General features: G+C 43.0%; 1 protein-coding gene across 8 annotated transcripts in view; it reads left to right on the top strand.

Moving 5' to 3' along the window:
- SCUBE2 (signal peptide, CUB domain and EGF like domain containing 2) overlaps positions 1–13,844 on the top strand; it is a 70,379-nt gene that overhangs the window by 44,665 nt on the left and 11,870 nt on the right. For all 8 annotated transcript variants that reach the window (XR_005021041.1, XM_036862217.1, XM_036862219.1 and 5 more), the window contains 3 exons: positions 6,027–6,197; positions 8,454–8,621; positions 9,341–9,502. Coding sequence is in view for 7 of the 8 variants with exons in the window: in XM_036862217.1 (XP_036718112.1) it covers positions 6,027–6,197; positions 8,454–8,621; positions 9,341–9,502 (501 nt within the window). In the remaining variant the exon portion in view is untranslated. The remainder of the gene's footprint in view (positions 1–6,026; positions 6,198–8,453; positions 8,622–9,340; positions 9,503–13,844) is intronic.

Genomic DNA, 13,844 nt, shown 5'->3' with positions numbered 1-13,844 from the left:
AAATACTTTTGAATTTGTGAATGTTTACTTATTTTAAAATTATACACTCGTACTATTGGCTAATATATTGTGTACAACATAACAAGTAGAAGAATGAGATACAGTTTACATAAACAAAATTTCAAATAGCTGGCTAGTCTCTGAGGGACCGTATTGACAACTAGGCAAGGTTCATTGTGAACAGTAGTGGTGGTAAATCATTTTTCAAATAGTCTTTTTGTTCATTACTAGTGTTTTGGCTTAACTCTTGTCAGATCTGATTAGATTGTCAGTGTTTCTATCCTGTGATGTGATTTGACAAGAGCTAGTACCAGGAGAACAAGGTGTGTCAGCTCTGCACTTCCCTGTGGTTCACCTGCACTTGCATCATTGGTTCTGCATCATGGGCCCAGGATTTCTACAGGAATTGTTTGAAGCTGCTTTCTACTTTGTGATGGTTCAGTTGGTTGAAACTAGATAATATTAATCAGGAAATCAATGAGGCACAACTGAAATTCTTCTCGAGACACTGAAAAGAAGTGAGTCAGTCAGTACCTCCCCACCCACAGGTCTCTTTCTTGGGGACCTTGTGTCTTCACACGTGTCTCTGACTTGTGGAGATGTGGACTGACTAAGGGACTAATCTTTTTTTTTTTTTTTTTGGCTGCGTCAGGTCTTAGTTGCGGCACGCGGGATCTTTTGTTGCAGCGCGGGCTCTTTGTTGCGGCGCGTGGGCTTCTCTCTGGTTGTGGCGCGTGGGCTCAGTAGCACCGCAGCATGTGGAATCTTAGTTCCCCCACCAGGGATCAAACCCTCATCCCCTGAGTTGGAAAGCGGATTCTCAACCACTGGACCACCAGGGAAGTCCCTAATCTTTTTTTTTTTTTTTTAAACAGAAGAACTTTTTAAAAATTATTTTTCTTTCAGTTTTATTGAGATATAATGGACATACAGCACTGTATAAGTTTAAGATGTACAACATAATGATTTGACTTGCATGCATCATGAGATGATGACCACAATAAGTTTAGTGAACCTCCATCATCTCGTATAGATACAACATTGAAGAAACAGAAAAAAAATGTTTCTCCTTGTGATGAGAACTCTTAGGATTTACTCTCTTAACAATTTTCATATGTAACATACAGCAGTGTCAATTATATTTATCATGTTATACATTGCATCCCTAGTACTTATTGATCTTATACCTGGAAGTTTGTATTTTTTGACCACCTTTATCCAATCTCCCTTTCTCCCACCCCCAAGCCCTGCACAGCTCTGGTAACCACAAATCTGATCTCTTTTTCTGTGAGTTTGTTTGTTTGTTTGTTTTTGAAATATAATTGATATACAACACTATGTTAGTTCCTGGTATGTGACACAGTGATCTGATATTTCTGTACACTTCAAAATGATCACCATGGTAAATCTGATTTCATTACTAAACCAGTGAACCTTTCTTTATGTCTTATTTTTTAGATAAAAATTAATACACATAGATATGAAAATGCTTTGCTCACACTCTGGATCATTTTGTAAATGTAAATGATACCCCTGAGGTGTAGTATTCTACCTTGGAGACCACCGGTATAACCAGTGCCTTCTCAATACCAACACGTGCGTGGCCAAAAAATACCTTAAACTTGACATGTCTAAACAAAACATTTTATTCTCCTCTCTCCCTCCAAAATAAAACCCACTTCTCCCTCATCTCCTTCATCCCTCATCTCCGTAACTGGCCACCCCTATTTGCCCAGTTGCTCAAGTTGAAAGCCTCAGTCTTCTTGGCCTCTCTTGTTCTGTCATGCTCCTTACTGAATCCATTAGCAAATCCTGTCAGATCTGCCTTTACATTATATCCTGAGCCTAACTAGTTTTCTCTTCCTCTGTTATTACCACTCTGTTCCAGACCACCACCATCTCCTGCCCAGTCTATTGCTATGGGCTCTGAATTGTTCTCCTTACCCTTGCCTGTCTTCAGGCTGTTCTCCACACGGTAGCTAGAAGATCTTCTAGAAACATAAGTCAGATCATTTCACTGCCCCATTTGAAACCTCCAGCACACTTTGAGTAAGGTCTAATTTCCTTACCATGACCTTCAAGAACCTCCGTAAGCTGCTTTTAGAGTCCATATCCTATCACCCAGCCCCTTTCACTATGTTCCTGCTACATTGGCTCTTTTGCTGTTAGGCAATACCATCACAAGGCTGTTTCTCTCATTTCACTCTGCTGTCTGCTCAGAGAGGCCTTTCCTGGCTACTCTTCTAAAATAGCATTCATGCAAACTCCATCCCCACCACTCTTTGCCTTACCCTCTCTACCTGTTTTACTTTTCTTCATTGCACTTACCTCTAGTTAGCATTCTACTATGTATTTGTTTGTTTGCTCATTTATTGTTCATATTCTCCACTAGAATGAGAGCCCCGTTGGGGCAGGGCCCTGTCTGTCTCCTCTGCTGTATCTCCAGCCCCCAGAACAGTACTCTGCACATAATCAGTGCTAAGTATTTAATTGAATAAATGAGTAGATGAATCTTCACAGGAACAACAGATGAAATCCCAAGGATAGTTGCCAACACTAAGAGAAAAGAGGGCCAAGGGCAAATCTTTGGGGAAATATTTAAATTGAGGGCAAAAGAGGCACTCTAGAGGAAGTGAAATCTCAGTCCCATTAACTAGGCATGAAGAAAACAGCATGCACTGGGGAAACTCAGCAAGGAAGGCGTCAAGTCCGGCTCATCTCTCTGCCCCACTATAAGAATGTTTTCAAATAGCAAACTGAGCACACACCAAAAACCTGGAGAGACGTGACAAATCAACCTCTCAGCCCAAGGGAGTGCTCTCTCCTGTTATCCTGAAACACTCATTTAAAAGGAGTTCAAATCAGGATCCTGAGGCCACAGCACTGCCTCGAGTGGCGTTGCCTCCGAGCCGTGACAAAGCATCAGCTCCAGGAGACCCTGGGAATCCACGTGGGCTGCCTGTGGGTCTCCTTCAGAAGGCAAGGGGTGATTCTTAAGAAAACAGTCAGATGCTGGAAAGTGACCCCTTTTATTAGGTTCACCATCTTAGCCACAGAGAGACCATAGTGTTTGTCCATAGCCTGAAATACTCAAAGGCTGTGGTATTGAAAAGAGGGCCAGCCTTCAGGTCTCTTTGTCACCATTAATCCTGGTCCCCACTGGTCTCTCCCTTTTGCATCAGAAAGGCTTTCTTTTTTTGAAGGGGAGAGAAAACAGCTGTGCGGGATTTGAGAATGGGATTTTAATGGTCACTGAGGACACACAAAAGCTTTGCTGTGATCGCAGAGTGTTCTGGGGGCAATTGACTCCTTTGTCTGGGGCAGCAAAACAAGCTGGCTGCTCAAGGAGAAAAGAGAAGCAACTGGAACTGGCATTGAGGTCTCTTTAGGTCAGATCTTTAGCACATTTGCAAAGAGCTGTTTTCAGGAGTCTCTTCATGACATTTCAGAATCGCTTTTTAGTGTTTAGCCCATTTTTACCTTGTGAAAGGAACAAATTAATCTGGAAGGTGCTTGCCATGGATTATTTCTGTACGTCTTTCTCTCTGGAAGGAAGATGGAAACTGTGAGTGACAAGATGAGCTTGTTTATGTGGAGCAGGCCTTTCACTGTGAGAAAAAAGAACTGGTGCCCTCTTTTCTGCAGGGTGGCCCAAGGGGCATTTCTCAGTCCTTTGCTCACTTGAGAAATTGCAACAGATGTGGGATATCTTGAGGCTTCACAAAATGTAACCTTGAAAAGGCTTTGCGGGGTTTCAATAGTTCTAAGAAGGAGTGGACAACCAGAGCAGTGGGAGTTACTCTTCGCAGAGAGAACCAGGTCCATTCTTGTCCACCTATATGAAGGGGATCGTTTTCTGTCAGAGGAACAGTGATGGAACAGACCAAACTGATCCGACTCTTAAGTTATGATTCATGGGGCTGTTGGAATCATTGCCGTCGTATGGGCACCGTCCCTTTAGGTGAATGAGTGTTATGAAAACAGCCATTCCCAAAATGGACATGGCTTGGGCTAGAGGAGCTCCTAACAGCCCTAGTTTTATTTTCTTGCTGCCAGTCTTCATGACAGCTGGCTTGTTAGAGCCATGAAGGGGTTATGCTCTCATTTACCGGCGTGCTTTAGGCACTGGGATAGTCAGGTGGAACACAGGATAAAAAGCCATGAATTCCTAGTACATAATTCAACCCAGCTTTTCATGGGAGGTGAGCTGAAACCAGAGTAATTATGGAAACCATTATCCTGTAGGGCTGCATTTAGAGACTAAGTCTGGAATTATAGGCTCTGTCTGCCAGAGTTCTGTGCCTCATACCCATTATAATGTCGTTTGCCAAGAGTTTGGTTCACTTTTAATTTTTTTAAAAATGTCATTAAATTAATTAAAAATGATATGTGAATATTGTAAAAGAAAATCCAAACAATATAAAAAAGTATTAAGATTTAGACTTTAGAGTAGACTTTGATTGCTATCATTTAATTGTAAAAATAATATTTGAAATGTGGCATGTTTCATCTTACTATGATTTTTTTAAAAAGCCTCAGTTTTCTTTAAATTATGGGGTAAATAATGAAAAGACATTTTTATTACTGGTAGTAGAGAACTTTGCCATGTTTAACCCTAAAAGTACATGTACAAATTGCATTTGTAGGGTAGGATGAAAACCAGTATTCCCCCTTACACACATTCAAGAGCTATAATAGCTAATTTTATCATGTGATATTTTGTTTTCTATTTCTTAGCAGCTTAGGTATAAAAGAAAATGTGTTTTATTCCAGTCAAACTCCCCTAATGCCCCATAGAGAATCCTTGGCAAAGTCTGGAATTGTGATTCAGTCGGCACTTTTATTCAATGACCTTTTTACTCTTTAAACTCAAAGCTCTTGATCTCATTGTAGGTGTATTTCACAGATTAGCTGTGGGACCTTGGCCAAATTATTTAATGTCCCTAAGTCTCTGTTTCTGTGAAATGGAGCTAATCATAGCGCCTAGCTCCTTTGGGTTGTTTCCAGAACTAAATGAGATAAAGTGTGTAAAACTCGTGGCACACTATCTAGTAGATCGTACGTACTCAACAAACGTCAGACATCAGAAAGCCTGCTTTGGTGGTTATGATGATATTCTTTAAATAATATACTAGGGAACCCACTTCAGTATATTTGTATTCATATCCTAAAATAAGATATGAGCCCATGTTTCACTAAGAACACCAAAATATAATCAGAAGCATAGTTTATTAATTTCCTTGTAGTTTATTCTTTCAGGAGACATTTACTAGGCTTTGCTCTTTGTAATGTATCAATTTTATTACAAATATGAAGCATGCTGTTTTGCAGAGGTCATCTGTAAGACCCTTGAGATCACCCTCCCCACAGCCAACAGAGAGTGAGCTTTTTAAAACACAGCTTCTGGTCGTATTCTTCTCCTTTCAATGGCTCCTTTACCTGCAGGATAAAATCCAAAGGCCTGGCATTCAAGGACTTTTTCAATCTATCCCCAACCTTCCTTTCTTCCCTTTCCTCCCATATGTCAGGCATGAATCTTTACAACCTGCCGCTCGTCCTATCTGGGGAGCTCCTACTCATCCTTCAAGGCCTGACACGAATGTGGCCTCTTCTAGGAAGCCTTCCAGGATGCCACCGGCCAGAATTAATAGCCCCCTCCTCTCTATTCTTCCAGCACCAGTCCTGTGTTCAGTGAATGATTTTCACTTTTATACTCCTCCTGTGAAGTAGGGAATGTCATCAAGTGCTTGTGTTCAAAAATAATTAGGACCACTGTGATCCCTGCCCCCAGGGAGCTCATGGTCTAGGGAGGGAGGACCTGTAAATGCCTCCAACAGTGGGTGACAGAGACCATGGCAGAGAGGTGTGCACAGGGAACCCAGAGGTGGCACACATTCTGTATTCAGGGGGTTTGTATGGGGGAGTGTGGGGTCAGTGCCATCTGTTTACCTTCATCTCTAGCACTCACATCATCCTTCCTTGGCCTCTGTGCCCTCACTGACAAGATCATTTCCCCCTTTGGCTAGTCAGTTGCAGGGCTGGAACATACTACGATGGAGTACAAGAACGCTGCATTTTATGTCCAAATGGAACCTTCCAAAATGAGGAAGGGCAAATCACATGCGAACCATGCCCAAGACCAGAAAATCCTGGGGCCCTGGAGACTCCAGAAGCTTGGAATGCGTCTGAATGTGGAGGTGAGAATGCCCTCTGTCCCTTCTTACTCCTCCAGTCTCCGGTATTGTTTAGCAGAAGGCATAAGTGCATTTCAGTGCAGACAATGCGTACTGCACCATGGAATTCCTACCAGCAGGGACCATATTGGGCTCATCATTGGCTCTCCAGTACCTAGCTCAATGCCTGACACATGCTGAACAAATGAATGAAGATCTAATAGAATACACTGACAGGAAAAAAATGTGTAAATGTTGCAATTGCATGTTTAATCACTGTAAATAAATATCACCTGAGACCTGAGTGATCTCCCAGTGTGTAGGGACTACCTGAAAGTGTCAAAAAATGGAGGAAGTAGCCTGATTCTTTTTCTAGCTTTGGTCTCAAAGTCAGAGCTTATTGATTTTTTTAAAAAAAATATCCATCTGGTTATTTTGTTAAAACTCTGTGAAGAGTTTGTGTGTGTGTGTTGCATTTTTAGTTTTTATTTGTTTTTTAATTGAAGCATAGTTGATTTATAATGTGTTAATTATTGCTGTACAGCTCAGTTATAATGTATATACATTCTTTTTTAAAATATTCTTTTCCTTTATGGTTTATCACAGGATATTGAATATAGTTCCCTGTGCTGTACAGTAGGACCTTGTTGTTTATCCATTCCATATATAACAGCTTACATCTACTAACCCCGCACTCCCGCTCCACCCCTCCCCCGACCCCCTCCCCCTTGGCAACCACCAGCCTGTTCTCTATGTTCGTGATTCTTGTGAAGAGTTTTTAATTGTCTCTTATAAAATGTTAACCCTGGAGCCACGCTTACTTAGGTTCTGTGGGCTTCTTTCCTATTTACTTTATTAGTAAATGTCTCTATTAAACAGGCGAAGGGCCAGCTGTACTGACACTCTGTGGGCTCAAATGGAAGGTGTGATTTGATGAGGCGATTTGTAGGTGATGTCCACGGCAGAGTGCGCCGGAGCTCTGGCAGCCCTGCCTCTCCTTCTAGTGATTCCCAGAGCCAGATTTAGTTCCCACCTAAATGACTTCAAACTCAAGTGCAGGACCTTTTCTGGTTTAAAAATCAGATCCTCACATTGACTGTGTGACTCCTAGCATACTTTGGCCTGTTATGAAATCCTGGAACTAACGGCAAGGTTGATAAGGAGGTACTTTGGGGCATCTGTTCACACTTGCGTGTGACCTTAGTAAGATATATTTATAGTCAATCAGAATATTAGTAATAATAATAATAATTGCTAACATTTATTGTATACTTGCCTATACCAGGCATCATGCAGGCATTCATGAATAATTCCATGAGTTGTTCATATGGTTATTGTATCACTACAAAAACTTTATGAGGTTAAAGAGACTCATTCAAGGTCACACAGCCAAAGAGTGGAGGATTTGGAATCAGCAGCCAGGTCTGACAGATGCCAGACTCCTCCCTCAGGTGTGTTTGTTAAATGCCATTATATCTGTACCTTATGGGTAGAAAGAAAACCATGACAATTAACAGAGGAGAGATGATTAGGAATATAAGAGACGGCAGATTTTTATAGCATCTTGCCAATGCCAGGCCAATTCCTATGGAACATGTGCTTTTAGAAACCCTTTTGTTTATGGCTGTGATCCTTGTCATAAACTTAAAAAATATAATAAAGTAAGGTGTTTAAAGTAAATAAATGCCTCTGGATCCCTCTGTCAATGTGTCAATGTGGATCTACATCATTTGTTCAGCATGTGTCAATGTGGTTGTATTTAGTACACTAATTGAGGGAGGCCAGGACACACCTCAGCGTAAGGAGATGTAACTTAGTAAATATAATTGGTAAAAAGGGGAGACTCTTCCGTGACCAGAAGAGTCTTTATATCACTAGGATGTAATCAGCTGGGTGAGGGTGTACTTCTGGGTCGAATTACCACATTGGCTGCAGGCAGAGAACCCTCCCTCTAGGGGCTCCTGCACTGCAGCGGCTGCCTGGGCCCTGGGTAGTCCTAAGCCTGCAGCCTACCCAGGCCTGCTCCATAATTCAGAAGGGTCCACACTTGTCTCCATCTTTGCACTGTGCTGTGTAGCCCTGTGTGTAAACATCAGGCACCCACATGCCACCTCGTCAGCATCCGCAGCAGGGCCGGACAAGGCTTCTCTCACTGAGGTGGGAGCTGAGGTCCGCATAGGGCGACAGGCCTGACCACATCTCTCTGATCTCATCTGCAGAGAGATGGGAAAGGCTCTGCCCGGGGGGCCTTGTTCACCTAAGGTCATTGATTCCCCCCAGGTCTGTGCCAACCTGGTGAATATTCCGCGGATGGCTTTGCACCCTGCCAGCTCTGTGCCCTGGGCACATTCCAGCCTGAAGCTGGCCGTACTTCCTGCTTTCCCTGTGGAGGAGGCCTCCTCACCAAACACCTGGGAGCCACTTCCTTCCAGGACTGTGAAACCAGAGGTGAGGACTTGGCAGCTTGCCTTTTCCCGGAATTGAATTTCCCCTTTTGAGAACCATGGTAAAGCCCCAGTCAAGCTCAGCCGAGGTGCCCTGTGTGGGCCCCAGTGGCAGGGAGGACAGGTCCCCAGGGCCATTCGTCCCTGCAGGATGTGCAGGGAGCACAGGAACTCCCTAGACATGGTCCTCCCCTTCGAACGGGGCTGACTGCAAGACAGCTGGGGAGAGATGGGCAGGTGTAGTGCACAGGCTCCCTCTGCTCCCTGCTTCCAGGCTTCCTCTAGCTCCTCACCCTTACCTAGAGCTCGCCGCTCCGGAACAGGCGCTACGCCTTCTCCAGAGCCTCACCCTGCTGCCTTCTGCAGGAGCCCAGCCCCAAGCCCGGGGTCAGCTCTGCGCCCCTCCACGCTCCCAGGCCCGCTGTGCATGAAGACAGAGCTGCGAGCGTTCACGCCCGACGGCACGGACAGTGAACACAGAAGATACTCCCGTACCTCGTTCCTTTTGTGTTTTTCTCAGTGTCATGAGTCACAAGTCCCACCCAAGCTGGCTATTTAGGGAATTAAGTGTTGATTAGCCCCAGAGTAGAAGGAAAGCAGTACCTCATTTGGGCATAAACATTTCTGTCACAAACTGCGAAACCTTTCGTGTTACATCTGATGAAAGTACAGTCTTTTTTTTTTTTTCCTTTTCGTTCTCTCCACCTTCCCCCACCCCTACAGTTCAATGTTCACCTGGACATTTCTACAACACCACCACTCACCGATGTATTCGTTGCCCAGCAGGAACGTACCAGCCAGAATTTGGAAAAAATAATTGTGTTTCATGCCCAGGAAATACCACGACTGACTTTGATGGCTCCACAAACATAACCCAGTGTAAAAGTAGGTCTCTCTCTAAGGCTTTTCACAGTCCTTGATTAAGAGGGCAAGCGCCTGGGTCCACCTAGGGGGGCGGGTTGGCAGGGGTCCCTGGTTCATTCAGGACCGCGGAGCCGTTGTTAGCCCTGCTCAGGGCTCTGCAGATCAGTGCTGGACCTGCAGGCGCTCGCCTGTATTGATCCAGGCTACTTCTCCAGGCACATTCACAAGCTGTACTTGCTGTAATTTGCTCCCAAGGGTAAAATGTCAGTTCAGCCCTGTTCAGCAAGCACTGTTTGAGGACCTGTTGTGTGCCAGGCAATGCAAGCAGAATCAGTCCCTGGCCCTGCAGCAGCACAGGCTGCGGGACTGCAGAGGAAAGAGCTACTCCCTCTGTCTGGAGAGACGAGCAAAGGCTTCGACAGGGCAGGAGAAGGTTTTGATGGGGAAGGTTGGGGGAGAGTGGGAGAAAGAACTTCATGCCCAAGAGAACAGCTGGGAGGAAGCACAGACTCAGAAAAGTGAAAGGCTTTATGGGAAGAGACCCCTGGACCTGATCATGGAATGTGCTGTAGGGAGTCTGAAGCAGACCAAGAAAGGAAGCCTTGTTGACTGAAAAAAAAGAAAAGCACAACCTAAAAGTTGAGAGTTATGTTTTATTCGGCTCACAAAACTGAGAACTTCAGCCCGGGACGCAGCCTCTCTGATAGCTCTGAGGGACTGCTCCAAAGAGACAGGAGGAACCAGGATACATAGTAGTTTTTGCAACAAAGACCAGGTAGTCGGAACATCAAGATTACTGTTAATTAAACAAGACCCGATATCTCAAGGTAAGGAAGTTAGTGCTTTTCTATGTAAGGGAAGATGCAAGAGTCTGGGCTCACTGAAATCGTTCCTTTGATGTGCACCTCAGCTATCTGGGGCCAGTATCCTGTGCTTTCTCATCCTGAGTCTCCTCAGGGTGCATCATTTGGGGTGGCTGCAGTGTGATGGCTTGATGGTCGCAACATCCTTTGTTTACTGATATAGCAGGCAACGTTTTTTCTTTTTTTTAATTTTACTTATTTTTATTTATTTATTATTTTTGTCTTGTTGGGTCTTCGTTGCTACACGCGTGCTTTCTCTAGTTGCGGCGAGTGGGGGCTACTCTTTGTTGCGGTGCAGGGGCTTCTCATTGCGGGGGCTTCCCTTGTTGCGGAGCACGGCCTCTAGAGCATGGGGGCTTCAGTAGATGTGGCGCATGGGCTCAGTAGTTGTGGCTTGTGGGCTCTAGAGCGCAGGCTCAGTAGTTGTGGCACACGGGCTTAGTTGCTCCGCAGCATGTGGGATCTTCCTGGACCAGGGCTCAAACCCGTGTACCCTGCATTGGCAGGTGGATTCTTAACCACTGCGCCACCAGGGAAGCCCAACGTTTTTTCATTGACAGTCTTGACTGCCAGACTAGAGAGCTTAGTTTGTATTCTGTAGGAATGGGGAGGTAAATCATTCAAGGACTTGCTGTTTGGACTTGGTTTGTTTGCTTGTTTGTTTTTAACTATTATGTAAAATTCTCTAGTAAAGGCCAGCTGACGACCTCAGCTGGTTCAGCAATGTAGGGGAGCAAGAGGCCTCCCCAAACTGGAAGAGTAGGGGATTGAAGGGGGCAGTGAATCATTTGAATTTATGACTGGAAGCTTATCTAGCTTTCTGTCTATCCCAACGAAGCCCTTTTAACAACATCCTCACAAGTAGCTGTCTAGTCTCTTTTTCGTTAAATTAAAAAATTTTTTAACATCTTTATTGGAGTATAATTGCTTTACAATGGTGTGTTAGTTTCTGCTTTATAACAAAGTGAATCAGCTATACATATACATATATCCCCATATCTCCTCCCTCTTGCGTCTCCCTCCCACCCTCCCTATCCCACCCCTCTAGGTGGTCACAAAGCACCCAGCTGATCTCCCTGTGTCATGAGGCTGCTTCCCACTAGCTATCTATTTTACATTTGGTAGTATATATAAGTCCATGCCATGCTCTCACTTCGTCCCAGCTTACCCTTCCCCCTCCCTGTGTCCTCAAGTCCATTCTCTACATCTGCGTCTTTATTCCTGTCCTGCCCCTAGGTTCTTCAGAACCTTTTTTTTTTTTAGATTCCATATATATGTGTTAACATACGGTATTTCTTTTTCTCTTTCTGACTTACTTCACTCTGTATGACAGACTCTAGGTCCATCTACCTCACTACAAATAACTCAATTTCGTTTCTTTTTATGGCTGAGTAATATTCCATTATATATATGTACCACATCTTCTTTATCCATTCATCTGTCCATGGGCATTTAGGTTGCTTCCACATCCTGGCTATTGTAAATACAGCTGCAATGAACATTGTGGTACATGACTCTTTTTGAATTATGGTTTTCTCAGGGTATATCCCCAGTAGTGGGATTGCTGGGTTGTATGGTAGTTCTACTTTTAGTTTTTTAAGGAACCTCCATACTGTTCTCCATAGTGACTGTATCAATTTACATTCCCACCAACAGTGCAAGAAGGTTCCCTTTTCTCCACACCCTCTCCAGCATTTATTGTTTGTAGATTTTTTGATGATGGCCATTCTAACTGTTGTGAGGTGATACCTCATTGTAGTTTTGATTTGCATTTCTCTAATGATTAGTGGTGTTGAGCATTCTTTCATGTGTTTGTTGGCAATCTGTATATCTTCTTTGGAGAAATGTCTATTTAGGTCTTCTGCCCATTTTTGGATTGGGTTGTTTGTTTTTTTTTTACATTGAGCTGCATGAGCTGCTTGTAAATTTTGGAGATCAATCCTTTGTCAGTTGCTTCATTTGCAAATATTTTCTCCCATTCTGAGGGTTGTCTTTTCATCTTCTTTATGGTTTCCTTTGCTATGCAAAAGCTTTTAAGTTTCATTAGGTTCCATTTGTTTATTTTTGTTTTTATTTCCATTTCTCTAGGAGCTGGGTCAAAAAGGATCTTGCTGTGATTTATGTCATAGAGTGTTCTCCCTATGTTTTCCTCTAAGAGTTTGATAGTGTCTGGCCTTACATTTAGGTCTTTAATCCATTTTGAGTTTATTTTTGTGTATGTGTTAGGGAGTGTTCTAATTTCATTCTTTTACATGTAGCTGTCCAGTTTTCCCAGCACCACTTATTGAAGAGGCTGTCTTTTCTCCATTGTATATTCTTGCCTCCTTTATCAAAGATAAGGTGACCATATGTGCGTGGGTTTATCTCTGGGCTTTCTATCCTGTTCCATTGATCTATATTTCTGTTTTTGTGCCAGTACCATACTGTCTTGATTACTGTAGCTTTGTAGTATAGTCTGAAGTCAGGGAGCCTGATTCCTCCAGCTCCATTTTTCTTTCTCAAGACTGCTTTGGCTATTCGGGGTCTTTTGTGTTTCCATACAAATTGTGAAATTTTTTGTTCTAGTTGTGTGAAAAATGCCATTGATAGTTTGATAGGGATTGCATTGAATCTGTAGATTGCTTTGGGTAGTAGAGTCATTTTCACAATATTGATTCTTCCAATCCAAGAACATGGTATATCTCTCCATCTGTTGGTATCATCTTTAATTTCTTTCATCAGTGTCTTATAGTTTTCTGCATACAGGTCTTTTGTCTCCTTAGGTAGGTTTATTCCTAGATATTTTATTCTTTTTGTTGCAATGGTAAATGAGAGTGTTTCCTTAATTTCTCTTTCAGATTTTTCATCATTGGTGTATAGGAATGCAAGAGATTTCTGTGCATTAATTTTGTACCCTGCAACTTTACCAAATTCATTGATTAGCTCTAGTAGTTCTCTGGTAGCATCTTTAGGATTCTCTATGTATAGTATCATGTCATCTGCAAACAGTGACAGCTTTACTTCTTCTTTTCCGATTTGGATTCCTTCTATTTCTTTTTCTTCTCTGATTGCTGTGGCTAAAACTTCCAAAACTATGTTGAATAATAGTGGTGAGAGTGGGCAACCTTGTCTTGTTCCTGATCTTAGTGGAAATGGTTTCAGTTTTTCACCATTGAGGATGATGTTGGCTGTGGGTTTGTCATATATGGCCTTTATTATGTTGAGGTAAGTTCCCTCTATTCCTACTTTCTGGAGGGTTTTTATCGTAAATCGGTGTTGAGTTTTGTCGAAAGCTTTTTCTACATCTATTGAGATGATCATATGGTTTTTATCCTTCAGTTTATTAATATGGTATATCACATTGATTGATTTGCATATATTGAAGAATCCTTGCATTCCTGGGATAAACCCCACTTGATCATGGTGTATGATCCTTTCAATGTGCTGTTGGATTCTGTTAGCTAGTATTTTGTTGAGGATTTTTGCATCTACATTCATCAGTGATATTGGCCTGTAGTTTT

This window comes from Balaenoptera musculus, chromosome 8 (genome assembly GCF_009873245.2).
Source record: "Balaenoptera musculus isolate JJ_BM4_2016_0621 chromosome 8, mBalMus1.pri.v3, whole genome shotgun sequence".
In the NCBI taxonomy this organism is placed as follows: domain Eukaryota; kingdom Metazoa; phylum Chordata; class Mammalia; order Artiodactyla; family Balaenopteridae; genus Balaenoptera; species Balaenoptera musculus.
Note: the sequence above shows the minus strand (reverse complement) of the source record. Positions and strands in the feature narration are given on the sequence as shown.